The sequence below is a fragment of the Hippoglossus hippoglossus genome, chromosome 15, assembly GCF_009819705.1.
Source record: "Hippoglossus hippoglossus isolate fHipHip1 chromosome 15, fHipHip1.pri, whole genome shotgun sequence".
NCBI classification, from domain to species: domain Eukaryota; kingdom Metazoa; phylum Chordata; class Actinopteri; order Pleuronectiformes; family Pleuronectidae; genus Hippoglossus; species Hippoglossus hippoglossus.
In genome coordinates this window covers 6,106,335-6,122,474 of record NC_047165.1, presented here as the reverse complement: position 1 = coordinate 6,122,474, position 16,140 = coordinate 6,106,335, and the positions used below count along the sequence as shown (strand labels likewise).

The 16,140-nt window shown below is 45.4% G+C and overlaps 1 protein-coding gene across 1 annotated transcript in view; it reads right to left on the bottom strand.

Moving 5' to 3' along the window:
* lrpprc (leucine-rich pentatricopeptide repeat containing) overlaps positions 1–16,140 on the bottom strand; it is a 49,391-nt gene that overhangs the window by 18,751 nt on the left and 14,500 nt on the right. The window contains exons 16-25 of the mRNA XM_034608586.1: positions 15,924–15,981; positions 14,969–15,075; positions 14,183–14,260; positions 13,817–13,888; positions 13,540–13,653; positions 13,294–13,424; positions 12,881–12,966; positions 8,421–8,625; positions 3,110–3,234; positions 1,153–1,259 (exon numbers count right to left, since the gene is read on the bottom strand). Of these exons, the coding sequence (XP_034464477.1) occupies positions 1,153–1,259; positions 3,110–3,234; positions 8,421–8,625; positions 12,881–12,966; positions 13,294–13,424; positions 13,540–13,653; positions 13,817–13,888; positions 14,183–14,260; positions 14,969–15,075; positions 15,924–15,981 (1,083 nt within the window). The remainder of the gene's footprint in view (positions 1–1,152; positions 1,260–3,109; positions 3,235–8,420; positions 8,626–12,880; positions 12,967–13,293; positions 13,425–13,539; positions 13,654–13,816; positions 13,889–14,182; positions 14,261–14,968; positions 15,076–15,923; positions 15,982–16,140) is intronic.

Below are 16,140 nucleotides of genomic sequence, written 5' to 3'. Positions count from 1 at the left end.
CCCCATTTACCATTAATGATCTTAACTTCCTAAATTCACATACATGTGGGTGCCGGTGGAAACAGGGAGCAGATTACCTAACCCATCCTGTGACATTTAAAGATCTACTGGTTTAATCCCACTGTGTCCAAGTCAAACCCTTCAAACCCACCAGATGGAGTTGAGCTTTTTTCCCTTTCACCTACATCTTCTATTGACACCACATCAGCATATACATTAATAGTCCATTTATGAGGAATCACCAATCTCACACAGCACTAGCATGTAGCTGACTCTTTGTCATAAGTCGGATAAGAGCTGTACAATCCGACAGGAGCGGAATGAGAGTCACAATAACATGTCAGTAATATTTAAGAGGGTTGGAAAATCCTCAAGCGGGAACAAATCCCTCTTTTAATGCCCAACGGGACAAGAGAGAGACTCAGAGAGAGGGAGTGAAGGTTTTTTTTCATTCTTCCGTTTTGTTCTCATCCTGATCAGAAAACATAACGGCCTTGTTTCCCTTCCTCTGATGTCAGGCTCATCCCTCTATTCATTTAATCGTCAATCTCTCTCTGTCCTGCTATCCAGTCCCCGACTGCCTATCCGTTTGATCCACGTGAAAATCGCTTCTTATCTGCCTGCTTTGCCCCTCTATTTTTCCTCACACTAAGCTACAGGGTTTTATAGCAGGACTTAAGATGACAAATATATAAATATTCATAAAATATCCAGGTCAGATGAGCTCCGATGACAAAAGGGCCGCACGGCCTCTGTGGCTCGGGACAGTCGGGCAGATGTCATCCGGATTTTTATTGAACTAGTTTTCCATCAGGTGGCTCATCCAAGACTGAGGGTCTGATTTTATCTTGAGAGCAGTTCAACAATAACATAATAACATTTCTTTAGCTGTTTCACAGTTAGTGAAGTGTAGCAACTGGCAAAGTATGTCTCCTATTATTATCATCTAAACTTATTTTCATGTTTTAAACAATATCAAATTAAGATGGGTTAATATTGGAAACATCAGACAGTAGCAAGATTTGATTTCTAGAGTGACCTGTTGAAACTGATCAAATAAAATCAGACACATGGGTTAATAAAAGAGCTCCTTCATGTAATTGATGTTTTAAAATCAGTATTGTGTGTGTGTGTGGGTGTGTGTGTGTTTACCTCAATGATCTTACGAGCCTCCCGGAACCGGCCCGTCTGCAGGAAGGCAAAGAACAGATCGTACAGCATATTCATCTCCCCTCGCTCCTGACTCACAAAGTCCATGGCTGAGGAGAAAGACGGAGACAGAGAGGTCGTGAATGAAAATAACTGCAAGGTGAACAAACACACCAACACACTTCATCCTTCCTTCTGATTCCATTATTTGGCACAATGTCCCAGGCACAGGGAAGCCGTATCATGTCAAACACACGCACGCCAACAAGCGCAAATCCCGAATGAAAGTCTAAGCTCCACTGGTGAACTTGCTAAACTGCTGTGCTCAGCATTTAGAATTATCTCTATGCAGCAGCTTCAGGACAGGTATGACACACACACAGACACACACACAGACACACAGACAGACACACACACACACACACACACACAGCAAACTTTCAGTTGGAGGTGGAAAGTAGACCAGGACAACAGAAAGTCAACAGAAAGAAAACTGTGATGACATTTGTGTTTGTGGGTCAAGATCTAACAGACGAGTTTGCAGACTACATTTAGATTTATTACTTTCGAGCACGTCCTAGTTTGAAGCTTTGTTTGAAGAATGCGTCACATCAGCTCATTAACACCACCGATTAATATTTTTTACCTCTTTCTCACGTTCCAGGTTTTAAGTGTGTTTGGTGGCCTTTTTCAAAATTGTTCACTGGTTCCTGCTGTTGCCAAAAAAAAAAAACTCACAAAAACCCTACATTTTATTTTTTGTTGATGCTTGAACTGCAAATCAAGGTCGAACGCATGAGTCGAGAGCTTTTGGCGCGCCGCCTCGTGCTTTTAGTGTTTCAGACCACTGAAGGTCAGTCTGTTGGAAGGCTGCAGGTTTTTATGCTTTTAATTCGGATGGCGTGTTTCCAGGTGAGTTTTCATACTATCCGAGCACTGCAACAGCATGGGGTCCACAGGAGAGAGCCGAGGTGTTAGCAGGCTGCAGAGCTCGACGTGTTGAATGCTGTCAGATGGAGCGTGACTTAAGGTTTGTGTTGCAAGTCCTCCCGTCTGTACATGAGGGAGTGGGAGACGGAGTTATTTGAGTCAACATTCAGCCCTTTGTTTTGAAGGTGCAGCGACTGACTCGGTTGGGTCTGTCACCTCTTGTTGGGCGGGGGTGGGTTGGGGGAGTAGGTGGAGAGGCGCTCCACTTTACCGTTGGAACTTTAACACACTCGAGAGCCACTTGCCCCGGTGGCACTCTGAACTTGAACTTTTCACCTCGCCGCTGTCGACACACGGGGAGACTGTTCAAAACGTGATCCGCTGACGTGCTTCACCGCGACCCTGGTCTGAACCTCCCTCACTCTGTGGTCCTCTTATATTCTTAGGATTGTTACGCACATGGGGCGCACACACATAAATGAATATTAAAAAGATAACGCCAATCACAAGACACACAAAATGAGGCTGTTTGGACACGAAGGATTTCTGAGGTGAGATGGGGCAGCCTAGTGGTGCGTACCATGAACCACAACATCCTCAGTTCAAATCCAGCATGGGGTCGTTAACATTCTCCTATAATTTTTTGTCTTCTCTCCATCGTGAACTTTCTAATAAAAAGCATACGATGCCTACAAAATACTTAATTCGATAAAGAGATCTGGGTGAAACGAGGATCCAGGAGGAACTTCGTTTATATATTTTGGAAAATGCTGTGAATGAAACCAACTGATGGATGAAGAGCAGCAACTCATGATTCCTTTCATTATCTGTTAATACAAATATTTTAATGACAATACGGAGTTCAGTGCATGTCTGAAAGCAGCTCTGACTTAAATCTGAGAATATCTGGAAAAATCTTAACGCTTGAGGGGCTGGATTCAGCGAATGCTCGGCTTGCTTAGAACACAAGGGAAGTTAATGATCACTGAATTGATGAAACAGAAAAACATCGTGTAGACAAATGTGCCACCTTTCTGCAGCAGCTCAGTGTCTCCTTTCTCCACCAGAGCCACGAGGATGTCGTGAATGCGAGGCAGCTGATTGTAGCTCTTCTGAAACTCCAGCGCTGCCTCCAGAGCTCCGGACAGGTCCTTACTGCAGGTGCACACACACACACACGCACACAAAAAGAGAGGGAGAGAGGGAGAACGGAGATCGAGTTAGATGTCAGGTCTGTGCAATCAGTCATGTACGGGATTGTGTCAGGAGAGAATAGAGAGTGTATCATGGGTGTTAACCTTGTGACCTCCTATTCAAGGACTACGACCCACCGCAACAATACAGGCCTTTGAATTCATGACAGCTCAACTGTGGGTGATGAGGCCTTTTGGCCCCAATACATCATTCTCACACAATCAAGCGCACCTGTCTGTGAGGGGCTAATGTCTCTCTGGACAGGCTTTTAGAGAGGAAGACATGCAACCGATAAAAGGACTCGACTGATCTTTACCCTCAGCTCCCCTCGCGTCTCCCAACTTCTTTCTCCTCTTTTGTCCTCTCCGACTCCCTTTAACCCTAATTTCCTCTTCTTCTCATTTCCCTGTTCCTCCCGATCTCCTCCTCCTTCCTTCCTTTATTTCTTTCTTCTCTTTCTCGCCCCTACATCTTGCTTTTTGATTCCATGCTGTCAGCTTCCACTCCCCTCCGACGACCTTGCCCCCCAGCTGAGCAATTTAGCAGAAATATGGCAACAACATTAGGACCCCCCTACCACCACCAGCTCGTCTCATGTCATGCTTCTCTTGCTTAGTCTACCCCCCCCCCCCCAATCCGCACACGGTCCATCCCTCGCGGGCGGATGAACAAACAAAACAGCGCGTGGTGAGGGGATGAGTGCACCTGATGGAGTGATAACGAGAGAAGTGGAGAAACGGAGATGGGGGAAAGAAGCCAAAGAACATGAAGCTGCGAGAAGGGGGAGGAAGACAGACCACTTCAATCCCCTCTATTGTGACAGCGCAGCCATCAATCTGTTGATTGGGTAATTACCATGTCAATCACGCAGAGGTCAAAGCAGATAGGGCACCCGTGGGGGAGGAAGGGGGCAGAGTAAGTGAGCCAGAAAAAGACAGAGACAGAGCGTGATAGGGACAGTGAGTGAGCGAACACGTGTAATTTTTCAAGTGTTTTCTCCTCTAATCAATTAGATGAGCTGATCAGAGAAATATGCCCAAAAAAAGGCCAACTTACCGCCGGACAAAAAAATAAAGGAAATGAAGTGACCTTGAGTTTGGCAGAAGCAGGAGAGAGCGATGGAGGGATGAGGGTTGGAAGGTAAAGAGGTCCGCTAATTGAAATGAAGAGGGACAACATTATTCAGCAGCGCCAGTCAAGAGGCTGTTCAGCTGCACAACAGTCGGATTGAACGACTCAGAGGAGCCACAGAGAGAAAGAGTGCAGAGACAGAGGAGGCGGCACGGCAGGACGCAATTTACTACAAAAATGAGACAAACGCTATTTTTAATTAAACTAATGTGACTCACATTGCGTGTTGCTGTGTAGTAAACAAAGAGTTTTACACGAGACGTTTCTGCTCATTGTAGCCAAGTCATGGATGGATGGATGTTTCAAAACTCCTCCTCCACATTCTATCAGTCCACCTCATTCATTCCTCCATCAAGCTCTTCCACACCTACTTATAATCCCTTACAAAAACACCCCATCACTCTTGGCAAAAAAAAAAAAAAAAAGGGCCTGGCGTTGCAATTACACCCCCTCCCCACCCTCCCTCTCTCCGCCCGCCGATCCACCCCAAAAAAGAGCTAAGGATGTCGAAAGATGGATAATTTCCCCTAGGTACAATTTAACTGTCACTTTGCGTTGCCATTTACTGCGGCGCGGAGCCCTGTTAATGTCCCCAACTTTGCATGTCAGCCACTTTCCAGCCAATTAATCCCTGAAAAAATAACAAGCGCTTTGCTCGGTGGAAACCTGAAGGATTAGACAAGGAAGCTCATTTTGGCTCATCTCACCACCACCCCCCACACTCTTTCTCCCTCTCCGTCCCCTTCTTTTGTTCGGAGGAGATCGGCAGGCCTGTTATCAAGCCACTGTCCTCGAGCTGGGGGGGGGGACGAGGTGTCTCTGTGTGTCTCAAAACGCAAATGAGAGCGTGATCATGACACCACTAGCCCACTGTTACATGTGCTAAAGAATGGTTCTAGTGTTCACATCAACACCCACACAGTCGTACCTACTCCGTCATTAGATTTGCCACTCAGGGGCATTCAAACAGGCTGACAACACATTATTCGACACAATTGACGTATTGTTATGTCAAGGCTGAAAATATCTCCGCTATCAGTTGCCTTCAGTAGTTGCAAAACACTGAAAATATGAATTTAGGACCGCTATCGTTCGCACGGACCACTATGTCCACGTGCAGCCTAAAATCTATGACAGCGGTGACTGAACGCGTAGACTGTGCATGCTCCAGGTACGATACTGGAATGGAACGTGGGATCAGGTAAGCACGCAAATCCTGATTTTTAGGAACGCGTAAAGTATAGTCAACCCAGATTATCACCCCAGAAATATATAAGGCTTTTTGTTGCTAAATGTTTAATTTTCTTTATTATCTGTATGTAAACAGCTTATCTGCCATTTAGTGCTCATCAGGCAGTGTACAGCTAAAATCAGTTACCTCCTTCAGCAGGAAAACAAGGCTAAAAAAAAAACAACAATGCGCTAAAAGGGAAGAATTGAAATATCAATTCTAAATCCTGTGTGTTTCTGCAAAGTCTTTGATGGTAAACAGTCATTGTTAATATACAAGATACTGATTAGTATTCAATATAGATTTTAGATAACAAGTTGAATAACAGAACAGAAAACAAGTATTTCTCCTCTGAGCTCTCTCCTCCTCCTCTTCCATCGACACTGTCTTATCATACGTGTCCTGCCAGTTCTTCATTTAGCTGGACTCATTAGCATTTTCTGACGCTAATCACCTCCATGAGGATGTGGCAATCTCAGCTAGCTAACGCAGTAGCCGTTCAGCACGTACAATACTGAGCGGACGGGCGTGAAGGCTAACGGGGCGGCGCATATGATGGGCTGTCAGGGGCTAATCTGCCAGAGAAGTGTTCATTAAGTCATTAGCGCTGACGCAGCGATGAGACGGGTGCAGGCGGGGATGATGCCTGCTTTGTCCTCTTTTATCATCACGTCCCCTTCCGTCCCTCCTCCCAACTGTCGGTCTGACTGCTGACTGACGGAATGAAAAAGTGGAGATGAACGGATAAAGTTCAAAGAAAAAGAAATGAGGAAGAGAGAGGAGATGGATTCGACTGGAGTTCAAAGGTCAAGCGCTGTGGTATTCAAACCTGCTCATAGCTGAACCACTGTTACAGGTTAAATCTGGTTTATATTCTTTTATGCATTTTCAATTGACATCAGTCAATTATACAATTATTATTTAACACGAAGCCTTTTAACATTCAGGTTCTAGGAATCTCGATCAGTGTAAATGTGGCTCACATATCTCAAGAACCACTCATCTTATCAGCCTCACACATGGCAGGTGTATTGTTAAGGGCACAAGGCAGTTTAGTCTTGGATGTGGTGCGATTTGGACAAATGGTACATTCGATATTCTTAAACATTGTTGATCAAAACATCGCTGCTTTCACGAAAACAGCTGATTCTCCAGTTCCCGATTCTGTGTACAGAGTCGAGCTTCAATGAACTTTGGGTGAACAGCTCTTTGTGCAGCAGCAGTGATGCAGCTTCAGGGTTCTGTGGAGTGAGGCCTGCAGCTCAATTATTGTATTTTGTATTTTTACAGTTTCAAAAAGAAAGCTGCCACCAGCGTCGCCACAGGACAAGTTAACATCCCATTCCAAGCAGGCAGGTTTAGAGCAGGCTCTCACTAAAGAGTCAAAGTTAGAAGAACTTCAAGAAATATGTTGCTGTGTATTTAGTAAAGAATCTAAACTTTTCAAACAACAACAATCGATAATATTATCAAGGTGACCACTGTCAAAATAACTGCAGCTACATACGAGTATAATCAGCCAGGTAAAAACACAGTTGCACCAATTACAAAAGACAGATTGTGGTAGAATTCAACCTTGTTTACTTGTGGACATTAGTGTGTGTTCACTGCTGTATCATTTGAAGGAAGTGAAACTGGCACTTGATTTGTGAGCAGGGCGGCGGTACGCTGATGTGTGCGTTTGTGTGTTTTCGCCTGCTGTTGATGACCCAGAAGTAAATTAGCCTGCTAATCTCACCGAGGCAGTGATTAACAAGTGAACCTGGAAACTCTGTGTGTGCCAGAGCGCAGACTTACAGCAAAACAAAAAGCGGCGGGGGAGCACCAGTGAGTGTGAACATCTGAGCCTGTGTGTGTTTGCACAAGCTTCATTTGTAGAGGTCTACCTCTGCAGCAGCATGTACACTACAGTTACACAGTGTGTATGAAAGCATGTGCAGGGCATATGTGTGTGTGTGGTGCCGGGCCCCAAACGGCGCACTGCGTCTCTGTGTTAAATCCAGCAATTAGTGCTCTGTACATAATTAACATGCTAATGAGTTGATCTACTTAAAAGCTGCTCTGACAAATAAAACACAGCAACGTAAACACACAGAATGGATTTGTGGGGTTGGGTAATACTTGTGATCCCAAAGCCAGTGTTTTGTAAAACATTTGCATATTTGCATTATGGGAGGAAGCATTGATGGCCATCTCACACACACACACACACACACACACACACACACACACACACACACACACACACACACACACACACACACACACACACACACACACACACACACACACACACACACACACACACACACACACACACACACACCTTGGAGTATAGCAGTGGGTGAGATCAAGGGTGGGGGCTCATGGGAGAGGGTGCAGCTGGTGAATCTTCAAACAAAAAAATGAAAAAACTGGCTCCAGCAATGCACTCGCACAATATCACACACACGCAAACAACCAATCTTACACACAAACACACACATAAATGAACAATTTCCACATCCTCTCTCTGTCTGAATCGCTGACCCAGAATGTAACCTCAGCTATGATCATAGGGAGGGATGAGTGACTCATTGCGATACACAGACATACACACACCTGGCAACCGGGTTTGGCAGATGAAGACGAAAATATGACAACAAAAGTGAGCTTGTTCTCTGGTTAGTGGAGAACTTCTGATGGTAAAATATACAATGAGGGAATAAAAAAATAAATAACAACATAACACATTGAATCTGTTAGTATATGATTGTAGAAATCAGTGCATGTGTGATTTTAGTACCTCTCCAGATAGGCTGAAATCAGGGGTGAGCAGAGATTGGCGGTGGGCTTGGCCAGACCGAGGGTGAAGATGGTGTCCTGCAGCCGTCGGATGGGGACGGCACCTTTGCTCACTAAGCTGTTTAACGTGTAGAAGAGCATGGTGACGTTGGCGTCGTTTATCGCCACATCCTTCTCCTTCATCTCCTTCAGGATGTCCACCGCCTCTGAGAGAGCGAAAGGGAAATACAGAACAGACAGACATCGTCATGTCACGACATGTTTACATCAGAAACACTTCTTCCTATAGCTCCTCAACATGTCTGATGCTTTGGTAAGACCACGTTCAATCAAAAACAACACACAAGGGATGGTGAGAGGGATTCAGAGGTAAAGACAAAAAAATAAATGAAACGACGGAAAAGAGAAGGAGAAAGAGAGATGATGCAGAGGGAAAGCGAGAGGTGGGCAGAGCGTAGCTGGGAGAAGAGTAGGGTGTGTGAATATGATAAAAAGCCCCTTTAGCTAATTCCATGTGGGGAAAACAAACCCATATTAAAACAGCATTTTGCGCCCAGCGGGGATGCAATTCCAACCCCGTATAATGCCAACTCTGCGCTAATTGCTACTTGCGGTTTTCTAAATGAGACTACAATTACCAGACCCCTACAATGGAGGCCGGCTTTTTGCCGTGGCCATGTGGAAAGCACTTGGGGGGCTAAATTATAGGTATGTGGCAACAGGGGCCCGCAGTAGCCCCGGTGAGACCCCGGTAAGCGGGCTGAGGGGTGGATCAGTTTGGTCAAGTCCAGCCAGTAATGGAGGGCTTTTTACTGGGCCATGCGCCCATCTGGCCAACACCAGGGGCTAAATGGTGAAAAGGGAGTGTATGAGTGCGTGTGTATGTCAGTGTATGTATGCGTGTGTGTAATCGTAAGCTAATTAAGATGCGTTTACTGTCTATTTAGACAGCTCCTAATGGCCTGACAGCGATACAGCCGCTCTCCACCACAGATACTAATCTATACAGCATGACCGAGAGGGAAGGTGGAGATGGAGAGATGCAGAGAAACTGAATATATTTGAATAATGTGTATGAAGTCATTTCACCAACTGCAGCCAATAATGGCACCTCGCTTAAAATTCACTCGCTTAAAATCCTGGCTCCTTATGTCGGTGAAAACTGTAGCAAACACTGATAAAAATGCAGAAAAGTATTTCTGCACAACACCTAAGTAACTGGTAATATAACAAAACCTATAATGAGGGGTGTCATTCTCTACTGGGAACACACATTCACACAGGCAGACACACACAGACACACTTGTGGGGTGAGGGACGGGGCCACTGGTGAGTGCTTTGGCATCCTAATTTCAGTCTCTCTCTGCCAATTGTTATGGCGATGAGAAACGCTGTCACAGATGGGACAGGGGAAAATAGAGGAGGGAAGGATGGAGTAAGGGTAACTGGCAATGGAGGAGACACAGAATTAGAGGGAGGACAATGACAGGGGAATGAAGCTTGTCAGATGAAAAGGTTTGGTTTGCTATATAAAGGTTTGATGTGTGAAGAAGGTAGAAAAAGGGAACTTAATGCTGCCACATTAGAACAGTGCACATTCAGGAAATCAGTGGCTGCGACTGCCTCAAACCTCTACTTGGCATAATGTAGTTTATCGTTCAACAGAAACAGCCTGAAAACTACAAAATCAAGATTATGTATGTTAATCGTGCACCGTATTGGAATTTTAGGCTAAATCCCCAAACATTTGGTAGCCATTTCACAATAGGATTGGAGCAAAGAGGGAACTTAAGCTGCTTTCAGATCGAACGCAAATGTCCATGTCTTAATTCAACAACAGGTGACAATACAGGGGGGCTGGGCTGTCTCTTAATTGAGCTTCAATTACGTTTGTGTCAAAACGGAAGAGAGACTGAAACTAAATTGGAAAATAACAAACTGTGATCACTTTGAAGCAAAAGCACAAACAAGCTCGACCTAAAATGCAGGATCAACATTTAACAACTTTCCTTTAGAGAGACGATCTGATAAAATGAAACTAATTCTAATGCTCCTAATGGGTCTCTCTTACTCTCTACCCCTGCCCCCTTCTATCCCTACCTCTCTCCATCAGTCTCTGACAGACCCGTTAATCACTGAGACCAGTGGCTTGGACATGATCTGCCCAAATGGAGCTCAACTAGCTAACATCCCTCCGTCCACCATCCCCACATTTCCCCCTCCATCTTTCCTTTTATCCGTTCCGTTTAGCCAGTATGCATATCCATCAGCTCAGTCGAGCATCGTAGCCAGCAAAGCAAGCCAGACCCCCCCCCCCCCCCCCCCCCCACACACACACACACACAGAGACGGGGAGGCAGACAGGCCAGGTAAACAAACATCACACAGCCCGATGGTTCATCTAATGTTCAATGACTTGACTGCTAGCTCTTTTTCCCAAAAGACACACACACACACACACACACACACACACACACACGCACACACGCACACACGCCACCTGAAGCCAGACCCTGACCACCTGAAGCCAGAACAAGTTGTATTTACCAAAGTGGGAGGATGGACAGAGGGAGGCAGAGAGGCAAGGGTAGGTCAAAGAGACGCACGCTGATAGAGGAGAGTAGTATTTAAAATAATGGAGCGAGAGAAGTAAAGGTAGGAGGTAAAGGCTCCTGAAGTCCATGTTGATACTATGGCAGGTTCACTGGGTGACAGGATGCACTTGGATATACAAATGTGACATAATAATATTGTCTATAGAGCCTTTATAGAAATATCTAGTTCATTCAGTTGTGCCAAATTTAAAGTTTTTTTCATGGCGCTCCGGAGACGTCACATTCACGAGACTGGGTCGACGCATAATTAGTTGTTAAGAAGGCGAGAGAGTAATTATAAAGGAAAAGTTAAAGACCAAAAGGTGGAAGAAAGGTGACGTGGGAGGAGATGCTTTGAAACAAGGGCGAAAACAACAAAGCCATTAGAGAGGGCGAGAAATCAAGCAAGATGCCAGGAAACATGATCTTCAGCTGGGCCTGGTGTGTGCTGGGAGCCGGGGCGGACCAGCGTCTGGGTGGGGACAGGCTAACATCAAGGTTAGCCATGTGTGCTAATGTGGCTGACAAGCGTCCCTTCCATATGCACACTCTGGCTAATGGCAAATGCGTTAGCCCTATACACACCCCAACACACACACAGATGGACACACCACCAAATGCCTTTTGCTTGAATTCACATGCAAATTTGCACGTCACTGCATATGTGTGTGTGTGTGTGTGTGTTTGTGTGTGAAATGCTCAAGCACTTCGGCAGACATGATCTGCCATTAGCATCAAGGCGGATTTCAATAATTCTGGAAAAATACACAGAGTCCTGTAATTTTCCCCCCTCTCTCATTTCTCCCTGACGCGGATGTGTGCAAGGGGTGGGGCGGCGGGGGTGGGGGTTGAGAGAATGACACGCTCGTTGACAGATCGGGGGGGGGAGAGAGGGTCAGGTAGAGAGACGGAGAGAGCGAAGGAAGGGGAGGAGAGGAGAGGCGAGGACAGACAAGGGAAACATTTTGCCTGTCATTGTGTGCAAAAAGCAGCGCCGCAAATCTGATAGTAATTGGGTCTTCGATGGGCTGAAGGAAACCCACCGTAGCATTCAGGAAATGGCTCGCTAATGTGGTTTGAGGGAGGGAGAGAGACGGATTGTGACAGAGTTGGACACACACACACACACACACTTTTTAAGTTCAAGCCTGATCTCTTCCTCTGACTTACTGAGGAAAAAGTTGTGAAGAGTTACGCACTAGTGGGATTAGTCAATTCAACAAATAGACGAAATTAAGAATCATTTTAATAAGTAAGTTGCTTTCAATCCTTTAAGCAAAATATTTGTTTCTTGGACAGTTGGTTTGGACCAGACAAGAAGATTGAAGAAGTTACTTTTTTTTTATACTTTACCAGACAATTTTTAGATATAAAGATTAATCTATCTACTATCTAATAATTCCAGAAATCTGTCTCTCTGTGTGATGCATATCTCAAGAACCGTTCATCTTATTGCCTTCCCTCTTGACACGTTTATTGTTAAGAGGCCAAAGAAGTGCAGTGTCGAATATGGTGCAATTTGGAAATATGATAGTCAATATTATTAAGGTTCGACTCAACAGTTGACCAGTGCTCTGCAGCAGAGCAACTGGGACAACAGCGTGTTGATTCTCCAGTTCAGGGTTCTACGTACTGAGACGTGCTGGTGAACAGGTGAACAGCTCTGAGTTCAGCTGCCGGTCTTTACTTTACGTCGCAGGTCAATTACTGCAGGTCACTTTTACAGTTTCAGAAAGAAAACTGCAACTAGCATCACCACTGCCCGAGCAAACAGCCTAATACATACTGGCACTGCACTAGTAATAAACAAAGCCAGATTAAACCATGAAGACAAATATGAACTAGCTGCAGCCTGACAGTAACTTACCCTCCACTCTGTCCACCTTGGAGAGCACCTTGACCAGTGCGATGTATTTACCAGCATCCAGCGATATCGATGAGTCCTTACGACTCCTGAAGACAGAGAGAGAGAGAAGGTGAGAGAGAGGGTGAGAGAGATTAGATTAATGTATTCCACTTACAGTAATGCAACTCATCTAATGTACATTCTCCTGTTGGAGTTCTGTCTGATGTTGAAACCAGGTGGTGAGTGAAGAGACAAACACGAGATGAGGAGGGGGGAGAGTTTCCTGTGTTATAGCGAGTTAACAGAAGGTCTGGTCACTGCATTAATGTCTCCCCTAATACCAGTCAAGTTAAACTTTAATGTCCTACTAGTGGTCCTGGCGTCGCAGTGTGGGTGCAAAGAGTTTTCATATGCGTGTTTCCTGCTCCACTCACAGTTCCCTCTTTAGGTTGAGCGCCTCCTCCACATTTTCGTGGCGGCAGCACAGGTTGATGAGGGTGGCGTAGCTACCGGCCGTCAGCTCCTCCTCGTGCTGCTGCTTCAGCTCGAGGGCGCGCTGCAGGTTCTGATCAGACAACAGAACGGGCACATTGCATTGGTCAACAAGAGGAAGGCGAAACCACTCGTTTGACGAGAGAAGAGGAGATTTTGTGAGACGGAGCGATCCAAACCAATCCTACCTCCTCGGCACAGAGAGCTTGGATGGTCTGTTTGAGAATGAAGCCCAACGGTTTGTTCTCTGCTTTCAGCTCAGCTAATTTATTCTCAAGCGCCACAACCCTACCCTCGATTCCCTGAAGGAGACAGAGAGGTGCACATGAGTTTTTCCATTCCCACATTCATACAGTGCATCTAAGTGCAACACATAATGTCCCAACATCAGGAGTAAATATCTATGTTATATCTCACTTTATTTAGAATATTTTGTATTTGTCACCCTCAGCCTGGGCTACTTACAACAAAACGGGGAGCAGCTGACATAGAGCCACTGGACACTCTTTCTTTGGGGTCCACCAGAGCAATCACATCCTATAACACACACACACACACACACACACACACACACACACACACACACACACACACACACACACACACACACACACACACACACACACACACACACACACACACACACACACACACACACACACACACAAAAGCATTAGGAATACACCCTCAGTCTGTCATATTAAGGCTTTGGCTGTTGAGTTTCGCTGATTATTTTCTCCAGTAACTGAACTTAAAGCTGTTCGATGAAACATTTGGACTAGAAATGACAGGGGGGGGGGGGGGGGGGGGGGGGGAGGTCGGGCTCTGTACCTTGACGAGCTCTGGGACATGATAGGACTCCAGCAGGTTCCTGATACCTTTGAAGATGTTCAGTGAAATTTTTATATTCTGCACAGAAGAGACAAGAGGAAGAAAATCAGCATCGTGAAAGCAACAATCATCGTCATCCGAACAGCTGGAGCACAACTTTGTGTGTTGAGGTCAAAGGTTGAGATCAGCAGATGAACATTATGAACATAGTGGAAATACTGGCATTTCCACTACCTGGTGATCAGCATTGTTAACTACTACTAGCATAATCAATTAATGGAAATCTGAATCAAGGAAATTCAAATGTAGTTTCATAAGGGACTGTTTTGAAGATAATTTCTTCTACTTCTGCTGTGACTGCAAAAAGGTTCCACGCCTGAGCAGGAAACTGTTTCACTGAACTCCAAATGGCCAGTTAAGACGTGACCTTTAACCAAAGAGTGTAAAACACGATTTAATCTCTAATGTCTGGATGCCCCGACTCAAACCTTCACTCTTCAGAAATGGAGCAGGAGGAGGGTGTGTGTGTGTGTGTGTGTGTGTGTGTGTGTGTGTGTGTGTGTGTGTGTGTGTGTGTGTGTGTGTGTGTGTGTGTGTGTGTGTTGGGTGAATAATCCACGTCTGATTACACACTGCAAATCGTCTCAGATCAGAATGTGTAAGCTCCTTTAACGTGGGAAGGTTATGAATGGACTTGATATAAATTTGAGTAGGAGTGGTGTATCGTGTGTGTGTGTGTGTGTCGGTTTTCAGTCACCTTTTCAAAGTGTGTGTGTGTGTTTGTACCTGAGCCTGTAGCTGATTTAAATATTTCCGCAGTTTTTCTTCCTGTGCCTGCACCTCCCCCTCTGTCCTGGAGTCGAACAGATTGTACAAGAAGTAGGATGCCCCTTCTGGATGGGACAAAAACACACAGAGAAAAAGAGGAGAGAGAGAGGTAGAGTGAGTGAGGAGTTGTCTTGGGAATAAATTTAATTTGCCACTGTGTCAGTCACTGAATCCATTTGTGCGTTTATACTATTTTCCTGTAACCTCTGCAGAGTGTGTGTTTGTGTCTCTTTTCTGCTGACAGAGGCTGCTTTCGGCTGGAGTGTGAGTGAATGTGCGACGGCTGGTAGTGACAGGCTCCCCTTACTTCAACTCCCACACACAAACACACACACACACACAGACACACAGACAATCGCAGATGTCGTCTAAAAGGATGTGACATGGATAACAGTCTCCATCGCTCCCACCAGCACACACCAGTTTCAGCAGTGGGGACTTTCTGTGACACGCATACTGACACAGAGTGACATTAACACTCCACACACACTCACTGCCAGACCAGAGATGCTGTCCTGCACTGACACACACACACTTTAACTAGTCAGCGCTGTGTCAGCAGCCAGGCTCTATTTCCTCAGACGGAGAGAGCGCAGGTCTTTCACTCTCACACACCGACACACACCTCAACATAAACACACACACGGGCTTCATGGCGAGGAGCGGGCCGGTCAGCAGTCTGCTGCTAATGAGACTGAACATAAACACACACACACAAACAGGATTGCTCTGTCATCTGAATTATAGCAGAAAGGTGTCTTGAGACTGCAGAGAGTGCAGTCTGCAAGTTTGAATACCGATATGTGACTAATAGATACACAAAAACACACACCTTCTCTCTTCTCGCACCCGTACAAACACACATCTTGCATTTGAGAACACTGACAGATATGATGTGTCTGGGTTTGCTTACCAGCAGGCTTGGAGCCTTCCTTGCTGAAGCGCTTGTCTTTGTATAACAGCTCTGTGATCTGGAAAAAAGACAAACAATTTAACACACACACACACACACACACACACACAGTACTCAAAGGACTTTCCCACTGTAGTTTGTAGTGGGTTTAGGACAGAATAACATCCCAGACAGGGCTATGAGAAATGTGTTATTTTGTATCAACTGTCTTACAACT